Here is a 17,378-nt window from a genome sequence, read left to right as displayed (position 1 = left end):
GGGTAAAGTATTGCAGCAATGCAAACTTATTATTTGGGATGAGTGCACAATGGCACACAAAAAATCACTCGAGGCTCTGGATCAATGCTTGAAAGATTTGCGAGGGAAGTCAAAACCGTTTGGCAGCACCTTAATATTGCTTGCGGGAGATTTCAGGCAAACATTACCTATAATACCTAGATCAACTCCTGCAGACGAAATGAATGCTTGCCTGAAAAATTCTAATTTATGGGCACACGTAAAAACATTAAAATTAACTACAAATATGCGTGTCCGATCGCAAAACGATGACTCTGGTCAACATTTTCAGATCAATTGCTGGCAATGGGAAACGGAAAGCTCCCAGTAGACTCAATTTCAGGACGTATACAACTATCTGCTGATTTCTGTAATTTAGTGACGTCCAAAAATGAATTGATTGAAAAAGTATTTCCGAATATTCTAAAAAATTATAAAAATAATAAATGGCTAAGTGAAAGAGCGATTCTCGCACCCAAAAATATAGACGTCCACGAAATCAACAATATTGTTTTGACCAAGATTCAAGACCAGGCAGTCCTTTACAAGTCAGTCGACACAGTTTTGGAACCAAATGAAGCGGTTAATTATCCATCTGAATTTTTAAATTCCATAGATCTTTCAGAGTTTCCACCACACGTGCTACAACTAAAAATAGGCGTACCAATAATACTTATAAGAAATATAAACCCACCAAAGCTTTTCAATGGCACTCTACTTGCCGTAAAAAAAACAATGGAAAACCTAATAGAGGCCACAATCTTGACAGGGCCTTTTGAGGGTGAGGCTGTTCTTATTCCTCGCATTCCCATGATTCCAACGGATCTGCCTTTTCAATTTAAAAGATTGCAATTCCCAATTCGATTAGCATTTGCAATCACCATTAACAAAGCTCAAGGTCAATCATTAGAAAAATGTGGTATTGATCTTAATACTGATTGTTTTTCCCATGGACAATTGTACGTTGTATGTTCGAGGGTCGGTAAATCTGACAATCTATTTATATGCAGCGACAATTGGACAGCGAAGAATGTTGTATATTCGCAAGTTTTACGCAGTTAATTTGTATTTTGGAACCAAATGAAGCGGTTAATTATCCATCTGAATTTTTAAATTCCATAGATCCTTCAGGGTTTCCACCACACGTGCTACAACTAAAAATAAGCGTACCAATAATACTTTTAAGAAATATCAACCCACCAAAGCTTTGCAACGGCACGCGACTTGCCGTAAAAAAAACAATGGAAAACCTAATAGAGGCCACAATCTTGATAGGGCCTTATGAGGGTGAGGCTGTTCTTATTCCTCGCATTCCCATGATTCCAACGGATCTGCTTTTTCAATTTAAAAGATTGCAATTCCCAATTCGATTAGCATTTGCAACCACCATCAACAAAGCTCAAGGGCAATCACTAGAAAAATGCAGTATAGATCTTAATACAGATTGCTTTACCAATGTACAATTGTATGTTGCATCTTTGAGGGTCGGTAAACCTGACAATCTGTTTATACGCACAGACAATTGGACAGCGAAGACTGTTGTATATTCACAAGTTTTACGTAGTTAATTTGTATTGTATCTATCTATCTATCTATCTATATAAAAACGAGTTGTGTGTATGCATGTTTGTTTGTTTGTAAAAAGAGCGTTTGCATATGACGTCATTATTAGTACATACGGCTTTGTATATAGACAGACAATGGGAAAGCCAAGAATGTTGTATATTCGCAATTTTTACGTAGTTTGAAACACATATATAAATCTATCTATATTCACAGGTGGGACACAGGGACACAACTACAATGGCGCGTAACTAATATGGCGCGTAACGACTTACGCGCGCAGGGGGGCTTGGGGGGGCGCGAAGCGCCCCACCAACTAGGTGTTGGGGTGGCGCGAAGCGCCACCCCAACAGCTAGTATATATATAAAAATAAGTTGTCTGTCTGTGTGTCTGTCTGTGGATCAGGTGACGTCATGTTTCTGTGTTGACTGACGTCATGAAAATAGTTGTCGTCATTTTTGCTATGACGGTGACGTCATTCAAGATATTTAAGACATATGTTCACGTAGAAATCTATTAATGTTTAAGTTTACAATGACTGATGAACTTACAATGGCAAAAGCCGATGAAGATGCTCAAAGAGTCTATGCCAAAAAATTTGCTGCTGATAGAGAAAGTCAGAAAAGAAAGCGTGCCGAGGAACTACCAGAGCAACGCGAAAGCAGACTTGCTGCTAAAAGAGAAAGTGAAAAAAGAAGGCGTGCCGAGGAATCAAAAGAGCAGCAAGGAAACAGACTTGAGGCTGATAGAGAAAGAAAGAACAGAAAGTGTGCCGAGGAATCAAAAGAACAGCAAGAAAACAGGCTTGAGGCTGATAGAGAAAGAAAGAACAGAAAGCTTGCCGAGGAACTACCAGAGCAACGCGGAAGCAGACTTGCTGCTAAAAGAGAAAGTGAAAAAAGAAGGCGTGCCGAGGAATTACAAGAACAGCAAGAAATCAGGCTTGCTGCTGATAGAGAAAGTAAGAAAAGAAAGCGTGCAGAGGAATCAGAGCAACCTGAAAGTTATCGCCTGGCATTCAGGTACAACCCAGTCGATGATTATAGCTTGAGTAGATGTGTTCAAATCGGGACAATGTCTAAAATTTGTCCCTATTGCAAGGCCTTGAAATTCAATGGTGAAACAATGGGAATGTGTTGCGCCTCAGGAAAAGTTAAACTTCCTCTATTGGCTGCACCACCAGAGCCATTGGAGACTTTCCCTACTGGAACTACGTCAGAATCAAAGCGTTTTTTGTCAAAAATCAGAAAATACAACTCATGTTTCCAAATGACGTCGTTTGGAGCCCAAATCGAAAGTCCAGATCAATTTATGTCAACTTTCAAAGTAAAAGGACAAATTTATCATAGAGCAGGGTCCCTTCTACCATTCTCAGGTGAGAATCATAAATTTTTACAATTGTACTTCATCAGTGATACTAATTCTGAATTGAATGCACGTTGCGAAATTTCTCCCAACGTTGAAAGGACAATCGTTTCCCAATTGCAACATCTTTTCCACGAAAATAATAATTTAGTGCGTCTGTTCAAAACAGCCATCGATTTGATGCCTACTGATACGCATAAAATTGTTATTTCCACTGACAAAACGCCTCCTGGCCAACACGTGCGTAGATACAATGCTCCAACTATCGACGAAGTGGCAATCGTTATGGTCGGTGATCAGTGTTTACCTCGAGATATTATTCTTCATAAGCAAAACGTTCAGTTGTTAAGAATTGCTGAAACTCATCGATGCTACGATGCCCTACAATATCCTATCATTTTTTGGGATGGAGCCGACGGCTATCACTTTAATATTAAATTGATGAATCCAGCCACTAACAAAGAAATGAATAAGAAATGCAGTGCAATGCATTATTATTCCTATAGACTAATGATAAATATATATATATATCTATATATATAAAAATAAGTTGTCTGTCTGTGTGTCTGTCTGTCAGGTGACGTCATGTTTCTGTGTCGACTGACGTCATGAAGTTAGTTGTCGTCATTTTTGCTATGACGGTGACGTCATTAATGGTATTTAAGACATGTGTTCACGGAAAAATGTTTAATTGTAAAATGACTGAAGAACCTACAATGGCAACAGCCGAGGAAGCTGCTCAAAGAGTCTATGCCAAAAAACTTGCTGCTGATAGAAAAAGTAAGAAAAGAAAGCGTGCCGAGGAATCACAAGAACAGCAAGAAAACAGGCTTGCAGCTGATAGAGAAAGTAAAAAAAGAAAGTGTGCCGAGGAATCACAAGAACAGCAAGAAAACAGGCTTGCGGCTAAAGAACGCAAAACCGCGCAGTTAGATGAAAATCCACCTGGAAAGCGAGAGTCAAAACATATCAAAACTGAAAATGATAGCGATGATAATTGGGTTTGGGATTTTGACTTGGATAAGATCATCTATCATTTTTTGGGATGGAGCCGACGGCTATCACTTTAATATTAAATTGATGAATCCAGCCACTAACAAAGAAATGAATAAGAAATGCAGTGCAATGCATTATTATTCCTATAGACTAATGATAAATATATATATATCTATATATATAAAAATAAGTTGTCTGTCTGTGTGTCTTTCTGTCAGGTGACGTCATGTTTCTGTGTCGACTGACGTCATGAAGTTAGTTGTCGTCATTTTTGCTATGACGGTGACGTCATTAATGGTATTTCAGACATGCGTTCACGGAAAAATGTTTAATTGTAAAATGACTGAAGAACCTACAATGGCAACAGCCGAGGAAGCTGCTCAAAGAGTCTATGCCAAAAAACTTGCTGCTGATAGAGAAAGTAAGAAAAGAAAGCGTGCCGAGGAATCACAAGAACAGCAAGAAAACGGGCTTGCAGCTGATAGAGAAAGTAAGAAAAGAAAGCGTGCCGAGGAATCACAAGAACAGCAAGAAAACAGGCTTGCGGCTAAAGAACGCAAAACCGCGCAGTTAGATGAAAATCCACCTGGAAAGCGAGAGTCAAAACATATCAAAACTGAAAATGATAGCGATGATAATTGGGTTTGGGATTATGACTTGGATAAGGTCATCAATGCCTACCAGATTTAAGTTAAAAAACAAAGGTTCGGCGATATGTACTTCATAGTGACGCTGAAAAATAAAGAAGAAAAAAAACTGAAAAAATGTAAAAAACTAAAAAAACTAAAAAGAAAAAACACTCAAAGATAAATTACAGACCGGGACACAAATGACAAAGCGCCACCCCAACAGCTAGTATATATATATATGTTTTTAACTACGTAAAACTTGCGAATATACAGCATTCTTTGTTGTCCCATTGTCTGTGCATATAAATAGATTGTCAGATTTACCGACTCTTGAACATGCAACATATAACTGTCCATGGGAAAAACAATCCGTATTCAGATATATACCGCATTTTTCTAATGATTGCCCTTGAGCTTTGTTGATGGTGATTGCTAATCGAACATTCCTTGTGTCCCCGTCGTCATTTATATATCCCCCCTGTGCCCCCGGCGTCCCCGTTGCAGTTGTCCCTGTGTCCCAGTCGTCATTTATATTCCCTGTGTTCCGGTCGTCATTTGTGCCCCGGGACAAAACTAAAAAAAAAAAAAAATAACAGAAAAAAACAAAAAAAACTAAAAAAATAGAAAAAAACCTAAAAAGAAAAAAAACTAAAAAGAAAAAACTAAAAGAAGAGTATAAGAATTTATGTTCTGTTTGTTTCATTGTGAAGGTGTTAACAAACTAGAAATACCAAGAAGAAATAACTAAAAATTCCTTGCGACACATGGGACCGAACTGGTTAATCTTTAATCAAGAGACTCAACTCTATCCACTACGTTATCGCAGGGTGTAAGAGAAAGTGATTCTTGTATAACTTCATGAACTTACTTTGGTAGATTTACCTTCCTATAATAGTCACTGGCTTGCATGACGTTTTCTTCTGCTTTAAATATATATAAAAAAAGAAAAAAGGAAAAAAACTAATAAGAATAACAGAAAAAAACAAAAAAAATAAAAAAAATAAAAAGAGGATAGAAAAAAACATAAAAAGAAAAAAAACTAAAAAGAAAAAAGGAAAAAACTAAAAAAGAGAAAAAAAGAATTAAAGCAAAGAAAAAGAAAAAGAAATTAACAGAAAAAAAAAACTAAAAAGAAAAAAAGGAAAAAAAACTTAAAAAAACTATGCGCAGTTAATAAATTAGCACCTTGCATACGTGTTGCTTTGGCGCGCACCGCAGGAACGCATGGCAGTGGTTTTGCAACGTGCTGCTGGATCAAGCAGCACCACAGCAACACGTGGCAGGGGTAAGCTAGTTTAGTATAAACTTATCCATACAATAAACTCTTCGATTTTCCCACATAAATGTGACAAGTGTGACAACAGCATTGCAATATTGTTGTATATGAAAATGATGTCACTCACATAAATATAGATTTTTCAAATTTAAGGCTCTTAACGAATTTCCTCAAACTTTTGACCTATCTTCTATGTAGATCATTTTTTAGGGAAGAATATCCTAGGAAACGAATTTTCCCGAAAAAATATGGAGCTGTTTTTGAGAAAAATACATAAATACATATACAATTATCGCCCGCTTATAAAGATTGTATATATCTTTATAGTATATATACATATAATATATATATATATATATATATATATATATATATATATATATATATATATATATATATATATATATATATATATATATATATATTAATTTTGAATCAAGTATTAAATTTTGTATCAAGGTCGATGTTTGAGGGATAATGAGCCAACATAATTGTCGGAAAGGCAGTAAGTTTTTTCTCCCACGATGCTCTTTTAAAAGCTGAAGAGGTAAAACACGGTGAGCTTGCAATCAGTTCTAGATTAATCAAATGTCAAAAAGGACGACGGTAATGTTTTAGATTTATTTAAATGGTTGTTAAGGCAGCTAAAGAGAAACAAGTCATACTATTATTTGCAATCTTTTCTCCGAGTGACACTCCTGTTATTAGTGATGCTGCTGCTGCTTCTGTGGTCTCGCAAGTGAATGAACTCAATCAAAAAATTGATGAACTTATCCAGAAAAAGTTGAACAAACAGAAATATCTGGCTTTACAAGCCTCCACATACCTCCCAATCAACTCCAGCGCAACGCAAAGCCACTTACTTATGCTGTAGTCCTAGAGAATTGTCCAAACTTGTCTTCAACTGAGGGAGCAATTTCTAGACAGTTTATGTCCGGTTGCTTCGAAAGATATTGAACAACTAAAACGTTCTGATAACAAATGGAAAATTGTCCTACGAAGAGAAAATGCTGCCAACTATATCGCTGAAAGTGTGAATCAGTCCCAGCAAAATATAACATTGTCAGTGAAGTCTCCAACTTTCATCGCAATCGTTAAAAGTATTCCACCAGAAATAGATGAGCTCATAGAATGTATTATTAAATGCTCTACAGTAGTTCAATGTGGTAGATCTAGGGCATTTTAAGTTTATTTTGAACAGCGCCTTCATTTGCAGACATCCTTGAGTGAATCTGTCAAAACAGGCTACGAAAGACTGCATGCTTAACAGTTTATTTTCATGCCAAAAAACTGTTTTAATTGTCACCAAGTTGGCCACAAAGCAGCGGAGTGTAAATATATGACCCCGTGTTCAAGATATGGTTCTGCCAAGCACATCGCATCCCGTGAGAATCCGTGCTCCAAGTCAATATTCTGTATAAGTTGTAAGGTTGCTGGTGATACCAGTAACAGCGTAGAGTGCCCGTCCGATCTAGATAGTGAAAAAAGAATTTTTTTTTTTAACTGAAAGTAAGGAGTGACCTTAAAACTTAAAACAAACATAAAAATCATTCCGCATATGAAAGGAACTATTCCCTCCTCAACGCTCCACTCTTTAAGCTAAAGTTTTTTATTGTTTTAAAAAGTAGAGTTTTGAGAAAGAGTAAAGCATCAGCGTAAAGAGCAAGGTCTTGAGGAGAGGATAACCCTTTCATACACGGAATAATTTCTGTTCGTTTTGAGTTTTAATGTCGTTCCTTAGTTTTCGTTAAAAATTTTTTTTTTTTTATTTCATTTCTGAACGTTTTTGAATTGATGCACGTTTCAAAGATTGCTCACCGTAAATGAATAGCTAGAGCGAAATTTGCATATAATTTTACTTTTTTTTAACTAATAATAACCTTATAACAACCTAAGTTCGATTTTCGTTCCAGTTACTTAAGAATGACCCTTGAATCACAAGGGCTGTTTAATTAGAATAATAACCTCTTTTAAAAGTTAAAAAAATAGTATAAGAGCCATCTATTTAGAAGAGGCAAACCCCTTCATATACGTAAAATTTTCTGTGCGTTTTAAGCTTTAATGTTACTCCCTACTTTCAGTTGAAAAATAAAACGTGTTTTTATTTAGTTTCTGATCCTTCATTAAATAATGCTGAGAAATCCGGCACCCCTTTCATGAAAAATTCCTCTCTCCATGAAACCTTTCTTCCATGGAAAGATCCTCCTATGTAACCTTCTCCCCCGACCTCCCTACCAGAAAAAAACACCCTGAAAACATTTGTATACTTCCCAATAACCAATACTACATGTAAAAAATGGGCAAAGTTCACAACTTGAAGCCCTTCCCCCGGGGACTGTGGGGATTAAGTAATCCTCAAAGACATAGTTATTAGACTTTTTTGACTATGCTGCACAAAATAGCTATAATCAAATTTTGATCGGGTGACTTTGGGAAAAATGAGCGTGGTAGGGGGTCCAATTGCCCTCCAATTTGTTGTCACTTAAAAAGGGCACTAGAACTTTTAATTTATGTTCGAATGAGCCCGTAATTTTATAGAACCAATGGGTCGATACGAAAACTCCTGGAAAAAAAACAACAAATAAACACACATCCCTGATCTTTCTTCTGGCAAAAAAATGCAAAAATTCCACATTTTTACAGATAGGAGATTGAAACCTCTACAGTAAGGTTCTCTGATACGCTGATTCTAATTTACTATTTTCCTAAAGATTCTACGACCTATGGGGTGTTCCATTAATTATTTCCATATGACATCCTCCCACCCTAACCGTGGAAGACTTGCTCTAGGTTTGGCTTTGAATGGTTGGCTGAAAAGAATATCTTTGGCAATCTGTCACCTTTTATTCGTAGAACGTGCCCTAGCCATTTCAACCTTGCACTCATTACAGCCCTAGAATGCGAAATTGAACCAAATTTTCGTAGAGCCTACTATTTGAGATACGGTTAGTCAGTCGGGTACCTAAAACAATCCGTAGACAATTTCTCTGGAAAACATTAAGCACACCATCCGTTTTTCGGAGCGTCCATGCTTCAGAGCAATACTTGACCACTGCCATCGCTTTAGCCTTCAATATTCTAATCTTGGTTCTCAGACTTATCTTCTTATTCTTCCAAACTTTTTTTTTTAAACTGTGAAAAAACATATTGGGCTTTGGCTATGCTACTTGACTACTACACAATAATACTACATAGGTAAGTCAAGCTGTCCACTTGATCCATCTTCTCACCATCACCTTTTCATCTTCAGTTATTTCTAGCCTTAGCGACTTAGTCTTCTTGACATTAGTTTTTGAACTTGTTTTAATACTCTGAACTGATAAACTTCTAAAAGTTCAATCATTTTGCTAACACTAGCATCTAGGATAATTAAATCATCAGCATAATCTATGTCTCGGATATTTTTACTTCCTCATTTGAATCCATGTTCTTCCCTTGTCTTTCCTGTGCTCCTTAAGACAAAATCCATCAAAAAGATCCATGTAAAGGGGGATAGAACCCAGCCCTGTTTAATTCCTGATTTAATACAAAACCAGTTGCTAAACTCATTTCCTACCTTAACAGCAATGTTATTCTCGTACATAGCACTAATCACTTTCTTGAATTTGTCTGATATACTATATAAGGGTGCGACCTTCGCTAAAGCTCTTCTTTCAGCTGAATCAAACGCTTGCTCATAATCTATAAGACCGGGGACTAAAGGTGTTTGATCACTCAGGCACTTCTCATTTATTAACCCAAGGGTGAAAATTCGGTCAATACATCCTCTACCCTTCCTAAAACCATTCTGTTCTTCTCTTAAGACTTTATCTATAGCATGCCTAGGCCTAAATAGTATCATCATACTTAGTAATTTGGTACCTACAGAAATCAGACTAATGCCTCTATAATTATCACGCTCATTCTTAAAACCTTTCTTATAGAGAGGTTTAATTAGGATTTTTCTAAAATCCCTAGGTACTTCCCCTGCTTCAAAAATCATATTCAAAATCTTTAGTAAATTATTTACAATTTTATAACCACCATATTTAAGAGGCTCATTTACCAAACTATCAGCACAAGGGACCTTCATATTCTTTAATCTTTTTAGTACTGTCACTAATTCTTGCTCGCAAAATCAATCGTCCTTCGCATTCAAAGTGTCACTAATTTTTCCATTCTCATCTGTAGATTTTCCGGTAAAGGAAAACATATCTTTATCATTTCCTTTTTGATAATGAAGTGGCTCCACCTTACTTCATGTACTCTTTGAAGTACAGTCAGTGAGACATTTTTTCGTGCTTATTATAGCGGTCTGTATTACCTTTTATAAACGCAAAACCAATAGAAAATTTTAATAGCGACCAGATAAATTTTAATTTGGGAAAAACAGTAAATTATGGCCATGGCGGTATGTCCAGAGTACGAAAAAGGAAATTTTACTGTCCTTAACCTCTTTGGATCAGGTCGCTGAAAAAAAAAACAAAAAAAAAAAACATAGTTTTCGATATTACTGGGAAAATGTAAGGACTTCCGCTAAGGTTTCAAGCGCGTAGAGAACATTTTGTTAATTTTCCTCTGAGTTGCATCCGTATTTAAATGTTAATGTTTTATCAGAGGTGTTTTCATTTTCTTAATTTTTTAAATCAGGGATTCCAAAAGAATCCCTGAGGTCTTTGATGCAGGTGCGAGCAGACTGTCTCCCTATTTATAGTGTTTGGAAAAATAGGTGTCATCCGAAAATGCGGTATACTTGCCCGATTTGCGGTTATCTTGACGGGCTGGACAATTTCTTTTAAGGTGTCAGGGGCTAAATGAGCTAAGAGGGAGCTTTCTTTATGTGGGTGGTCATAAGCCCCTTCTTGCAACTTTGAAATCGAAGTCGAAAACAAATATAGAAGTAATGGGAAATTTTGTCCGGAAGGGTCTTATTATTCGAAAGTCGAGTGTTATATGATTTAGTTTGTTTGCTGTTGTATATGTATCTATACAACCTGAAAAATGGCTTTAAATACAGTCATTCATTCATTTCCTATGCTGTAGTTTTGTTTAATGTAAATCAATTTTTGTTGTTTTTTACTTCTATGTTGTTTGACTGTATTTTCTTTTATCCTTTATTTACTCGTAATGTTGATAAAGAGGGCATAAATAAATTAGTATTATTATTATTATCCATCTTTAAACGAGTAAAAATTGTGTATGTATTTATGTATGTTTATGAAAATGTTCAACATTTTTATGTTTGAGCATTGACGAGTTTAACAACATTTTACAAGGGAGCTGGGTAATGGCCGCCACCGAAGATTTGTCAATATCCCAAGACTCATTTGCAAAATTCACAAGGTTCAAAAATAAATTTTGAGATATTAAAACTAAAAATACAATTATTAATATGATTTTAGATGGTAACATTTGATATATCAGGTTAAAAATGTCCTAATGTATAATCTAATCTTAATATATAAGCTCAGGACTAGAATCCCAAGGAATGGAAGGTTCGAGTGGGGCACATAAAAACTGATCTCCAAACGTACAGCTCAATACTAAAATGTACTCGCACATTCAATACAGCAACAAAAAATAAATTTACCACCAAATGATTGGTACAAAATACTAAACGAAAAGTGCATCTTCTTTAGCAGTCTTTCATTTTATTTTTTTAATTATTATTATTATTATTTTTTTTATGAGGGTTAATCAAATTGGCATCTGATCCGATTATACAAGGTGTAATTTTGTCTCTAATAACAACCACTATCTTCAATAACTAACATGATAGACATAAGAATTTAGTGCCAAAACGTTGTAATATTTGCAGGTTTCCTTAATTTGGCTGTTGCCTAAAAGTCGAAGTGTCCAAGACACTAATTATATTCAATGTAAAAGCGAGAAAAAAAGGACTGATTCCTAATTTAAATCATTTATACATTAATTATCTTTTTCTGTTGTCTCTGGAATTTACCAACTTTTCAATTTATATCCCTCCCCCTGGGCATATGCGCTAAATTTTTGATAAGAAATTCGGAGCTGATAGTATATACATATATCGGTGAAATAGTTTACACAATTCGTATACACAAAACACAAGTATATAGCATATTTCTAACAGAATAAGCCTATTACCAAGAACGTTTCTTTGACGACTAACCGCATTTATTTCTTAAATAATTAGACAACACGAAAATAAGAGCACTTTAGCGAATTGGACATATATTTTCTGTACAATTCCAACAACACTAGTTGGACGCCATAGGTTCACTTAAACTCATCAGTTTTGTAGCAATAGACCGCGCTATATCACCAACTAGTTGCTTAGGATAAATTACAAGCTACCACATATTTCAGAAAATGATAAGAATCATTATTGCCAGAGACGGATCCAGGGGGTTGTTTAAGGGCACATGACTCCCCCCAGAAGTTCCGAATTTGCCCTAATTACGTGTCAGAGAGGCGAAAAATAGCGATGGATGAGCTAAACAATCCTGTGATTGTTATGAAATTAAGAACTGACGTACACAAGAAAATATTTATTTTTGAGTTCAGCCAATTAATTGCCTAGCCAAAAGTAAGATTTTTAAAAGCAAAAAACATTCAGATTTCTTTGAAAATAAACTTCCCAATTATCAAAATAAAATTAAGAATGATGAAAAAAAAGTGAAGTAAAAAGAAGCCACATTTAAGGTTTGAAAAAGCAAAAAACACTCAGATTTGTTTGAAAATAAACTTCTCGATTATTAAAATAAAATTAAGAATGATGAAAAAAGACTGATGCAAAAAAAGCCAAATTTAAGGTTTTTAAAAGCAAAAAAACACTCAGATTTCTTTGACAATAGACTTCCAAATTATCAAACAAAAACTGAGAATGATCAAAAGAGAAAACTGATCCATCAAGAATTCAACACAGAAATTTTTAGTGAAATGACATATTTTGTTTGTCAAGGAAAAAATAAAGAGAGAGAAAAGGGTGATTCTTCAACCAAACCCTAGTTTTATCCATGATTCAGCTTATTACCTGGGAAGTCTCGCGAGCTATAGAAGACAGTCTACAAAATACAGATAAGAAATATTCAGAACGTGGTGCGTAATTAAACCTATTTTTGGAAACATTGAAACAGGCTTCACCAAAATTCTTATTTGGAACTTAAGAACTTCTACGTATGGTATCGACGACGTAATTATTTGGCTTTTTATGGACATAAACTAGAATTATGGATTCATACCATTAAATATGCAATCAACTAAATCAGGTCAAGAAACTTCAAATCAGGTCAGAAACATAAATCAGGTCAAGAAGCCAATCGGGTCAAGTTTGTTTTTTGCAGTTTTTGCGACAAAGCCCTTGATAAGCTATTAAATTCATTACAAGGATCAATGATAATATGCCTTTCTAGTCTTCAAACAATGTTGACATTTTTGAAAGCCAATCTAAGTGTCTTTCCTATGCACTTTGGACATTATGCATAGTCAAACAAACGAACAACTATAGCAACATTTTGGAAACATTTTCAACCTGATGATTGAACCGTAAAAAAACTCAAAATCATCGACTGAATCATTGTTTATCTAATTATCTCACTCTATATTTTACGGACTTACTCAAGCTAATACTGAACAGTTCAGATGCGACTGCTCTTTCCAAAATTCCAAAATTTAATTTTTAATTGCTTATTTTATCCAAGAGCAAAACACTGACCCAACATCTGGCCAGAAAATGAAAAACTGTTCGAAAAACTTTTTCTTAAAATATATTTATAGACAAGTTGGGAGCATCGGCGTTGGCTGACTGTCTCAAAGACAAAGAAAAGTTCATTATTTACGCGATTCTTAAGCTAGTTCATTATTAACATGATTTTTGAGGAAACCGGTTAGTCTGACTAGAGATAGAATATCACTAACCTAACCCAATTCTATAACCTAACCTAATTCTCAAAATAACACTTTAATATAGTTTCCCCCGTAAGACAAACTTGAGCTGCTAAGTTGTTTGCTTCTTAAATAAGGCTATAAGATTAAATCTGAATAAGGTTAAATTTTCAACCTGATGATTGAACCGTAAAAAAACTCAAAATCATCGACTGAATCCTTTTTTTTTAATTATCTCACTCTATATTTTATGGACTTACTCAAGCTAGTTTCTGAATAGTTCAGATGTGACTGCGCTTTCCGAAATTCCAAAATTTAATTTTAATTGATTATTTTATCCGAAAGCAAAACACCGACTCAACATCATGCCAGAAAATAAAAACTGTTCGAAAAGCATTTTCTTAAAATATATTTATAGGCAAGTTTTTATATGGAGTGTTTTTTCACAGGGACAAGTAGCAAGCTTGTCGCCCAACCTTGTTGCAACCGGGATCGAACCCGTGTGCTCCTTAATTCCAAGCAGAGCATTAATCACTGTGACATACAAATGGAAACAAAATAGCCAAAATTTCATTGCAGAGACTTTGACAGTGCAGCCTTTCTGATTACTCCAGTTAGCAAAGGATAAGTCTCTCCTAATCTCCTTATCCTAACAAGATAAGGATCCTTAGCTAGGTTATTCATACAACTCGACGAAACGGTTCTCAGTCTCTGGGTATTTCTATCAATTTGACTGAATGCAAGACTTGTTAATTTAAAAAATTTCTATGTCTTCGAAAACAAACCGAAGGGGCTAAGACCACCATTCGAAATATAATAATATCCTAAAATAGAACAGCAACAAATTCCTTGATATTCAATAATAATAACGAATATACTAAATGTACTTCATTAATGTAAGGTTTAATCAACCGTATCCAGGAATTCTGTTCTAGGGGGGGGGGAGGGTCCAACAAAACATTAGAAAATACATACAACTTTTTTTTTAGTATGCATTTTTATTACTTTTTTACAAGCAAGCAAAATTTCGCTTAAAGAATTCCAAGCTCAGGACCAAAATTTAAAGATCTGGAGGAGAATCTCAAGGAGTGAATTCTCTGGAAGGGGTGATGGAACTAGGCAACAAGGAATCTGTCCTAAATGCCTGGTTGGGCAGCATTCCTTCTGAATACGGAATAATTTATGTTCGTTTTGAGGTTTAATGTTGCTCCGTACTTTTAGTTGAAAAATCTTGTTTTTAAATTTAATTTTAAGACAGAAATTAAACCCTGTACAAGAAAAACGACAAGTAGGAACGAGAGGAGTTACAGACACTTTACTTAGAGAAACACAAGCCAAAACAAAAACCTTACAAAGAATAATTAAAAGAAAAAAATTATTTCACTATATGGATACAAAAAAAAACCTTCAGCTCTTTCAAACCAATGAGACAAGATTATATGTACATTAACTAAAGAAAAAAAAAAAAAGACTACTTTGCCGTAGAGTAAAGTAGCCTTTGTCCTGGAAAGGCATTTTGAAGTACCTTGTCACTCCTCTCTCTAGAAGGCAGTGACTTTTGATGACTTTTAAAAATCTTGGTGCTATAAAAGTGAAACTTTGAAAAAAGATATTCTCCTTAAGTGAAGTAGGCCTACAACAAAACTGTTTTCTGCTTCATAACTTTGTTCAATTCCATTTATGAGGTTACAAAGATTTGCAAAATACACTTCCTAAATTTAGAAGAAAACTCATAATATTTCCAAAATATGGCTCCAAATATAGTTCCAAAATATGACATCTTAGCAAGTCTTACAAAACCTTCTATGTATTTCTGGCTATAAAAAAGGGGAAAAAAAGAGAAAAATGAAGAAGATATGACCCTTCTTTTGTATTTTTTGACAAAAAATCAATGTCCTCTTGTGCATGTATACAAAAGAAACAAAAAACAGCTAATTTACTGTAGATCTTAGCAGATCTTCGAAACTTTGCTAAGCATTACCGGCTATAAAAAATATCAAAAAAAGTTTAAGAACCTTCTTTATTGTTTTTGACACAAATATATTAATGCGTTTCTGCACATATAAAATAAAAAATAGAAATTGGCTTAGAAATTATAGCAAATTAATTAATATATTTACATAAAAATTTCTACAAATTTATTTTTAAAAGAATAGAAATTAATTTCTAAGATCTGGGCAGATCTTAGAAAATCTACTTAGTATTCCTAGCTATAAGAAAGCCAAAAATGGTTGAAATCCTTGCTTAGTGTTTTTGCCAGGAATGTAGCAATCTCTTCTTATGTATATGAACTCAAGGAGAAAAAACTAGTTTAATTTTTTGTTCTTATCGTCCTAGCTTAGCCGTTTTACATCTTAGTAGATTTGGTACTTAATAACAAACAGGAACTATACAATATTTTTAAAAAATAACTAACATTTTTTTTAACTTTTTTATTTTCAAATACATGATAAATACCTTATTTTAAAAGCAGTAAACCTCAACCAGGGTTTCCAATGCATTTACCGTAAATAGTGCTGTAATAAGCACACCCCCCTTTATTATTAGTATTACATAGAAATACATGCCACAATGAATACTGATATTCTAGAGCTAAAGTGCTACACGCCCAGAGGGAGCTTTCGAGACTGGTCCCTTGAATTTTGTATAATTTACTGAAATAGTTTTTTTTCTTAATTTTGCAAAATTCGATGGGTTTACTCTAATGCAGTCATATATTTGAAATAGGATGTAAGACCAACTAATTGTAACGATAATAACCACGAAAGGACTGAATATTACTTGGTAGAAGGGAACCTTCTTTGGTTAAAAAACCTTATGCCATTACGGTACTTAAACGACAAAGAAGAAATGTTAAAATGAAACACTGCAATCACATAAAACAACGTCGCACTCAATACCGTGGAGGATAAGAAACAATAAACCAAAAGCACCGTGCCCACCACCCCACCCCCCAAAAAAAACAACTGATAAGTATTATTCGACAGAAGGAAACCTTCTTCGGGACGAAAACCTTCTGTCAAAAAAAGATTTATACGGCAATGAAAAACATAAAATATAACACCATAAACACGTTAAACAATACCATTTACAATGAGAAGAAAAATTAGACTAAATGCGCCAAATTCACCTGCACAGCAAGCAAAATCTAAAGGGGTAGCTAAGATTCGACAGAAGGAAACCTTTGGGAAAAAAATTTTCTACCCTTCATTTCAGCAGATACATCCATGGATAAAAGGGATGCTTCCAGTTCTTCTACAGTAATAAACCTGGGCGATGAGGATGTATTCAGTCTAGATGGAGAGACTGTATTTTGAGGAGAAAAACCCAGTGGAAACCCGGTTCTTGTGGGTTCACTCGACGCTTGCTGCAGTGGCATACGACTTGCTACATGTGGATATGACCCTCGCTGCATCTGAGCCTGCATAGCCTGGAGTTGCAAAAGCTTCTGCATATGAAACTGGGCTTGTCTAATGATGGACTCAAAATTAAAATGATTCATCCCATGCTGTGCGGTCACTGGCTGACCCTGAAGGGAACGACTTCGACTTAACAATGGATTAAATGGAACAGACGTAGCTGGTGGCAGACGAGAAGGCATTTATAAACGGTGTGGCTTTGCAATGAGTGGAGCTCCTTCCACTGGGAGTCTGACCGGTGCCACTCCGTAGATTGGCTGAATCAAATA

General features: G+C 35.1%; 1 protein-coding gene across 1 annotated transcript; it reads right to left on the bottom strand.

The window, feature by feature from the left end:
• Positions 1-9,260: 9,260 nt before the first annotated feature.
• On the bottom strand, positions 9,261-9,920 carry LOC136030718 (uncharacterized). Its single transcript, XM_065709789.1, has one exon. The coding sequence runs from the start codon at positions 9,918-9,920 to the stop codon at positions 9,261-9,263; it is 660 nt and encodes a 219-aa protein (XP_065565861.1).
• Positions 9,921-17,378: the final 7,458 nt, after the last annotated feature.

This window comes from Artemia franciscana, chromosome 8 (genome assembly GCF_032884065.1).
Source record: "Artemia franciscana chromosome 8, ASM3288406v1, whole genome shotgun sequence".
In the NCBI taxonomy this organism is placed as follows: domain Eukaryota; kingdom Metazoa; phylum Arthropoda; class Branchiopoda; order Anostraca; family Artemiidae; genus Artemia; species Artemia franciscana.
Note: the sequence above shows the minus strand (reverse complement) of the source record. Positions and strands in the feature narration are given on the sequence as shown.

Bases quoted from the DNA above. Each gene is read 5' to 3' on its own strand.
- LOC136030718 (XM_065709789.1), bottom strand. From the start codon at position 9,920: ATGAAGGTCCCTTGTGCTGATAGTTTGGTAAATGAGCCTCTTAAATAT.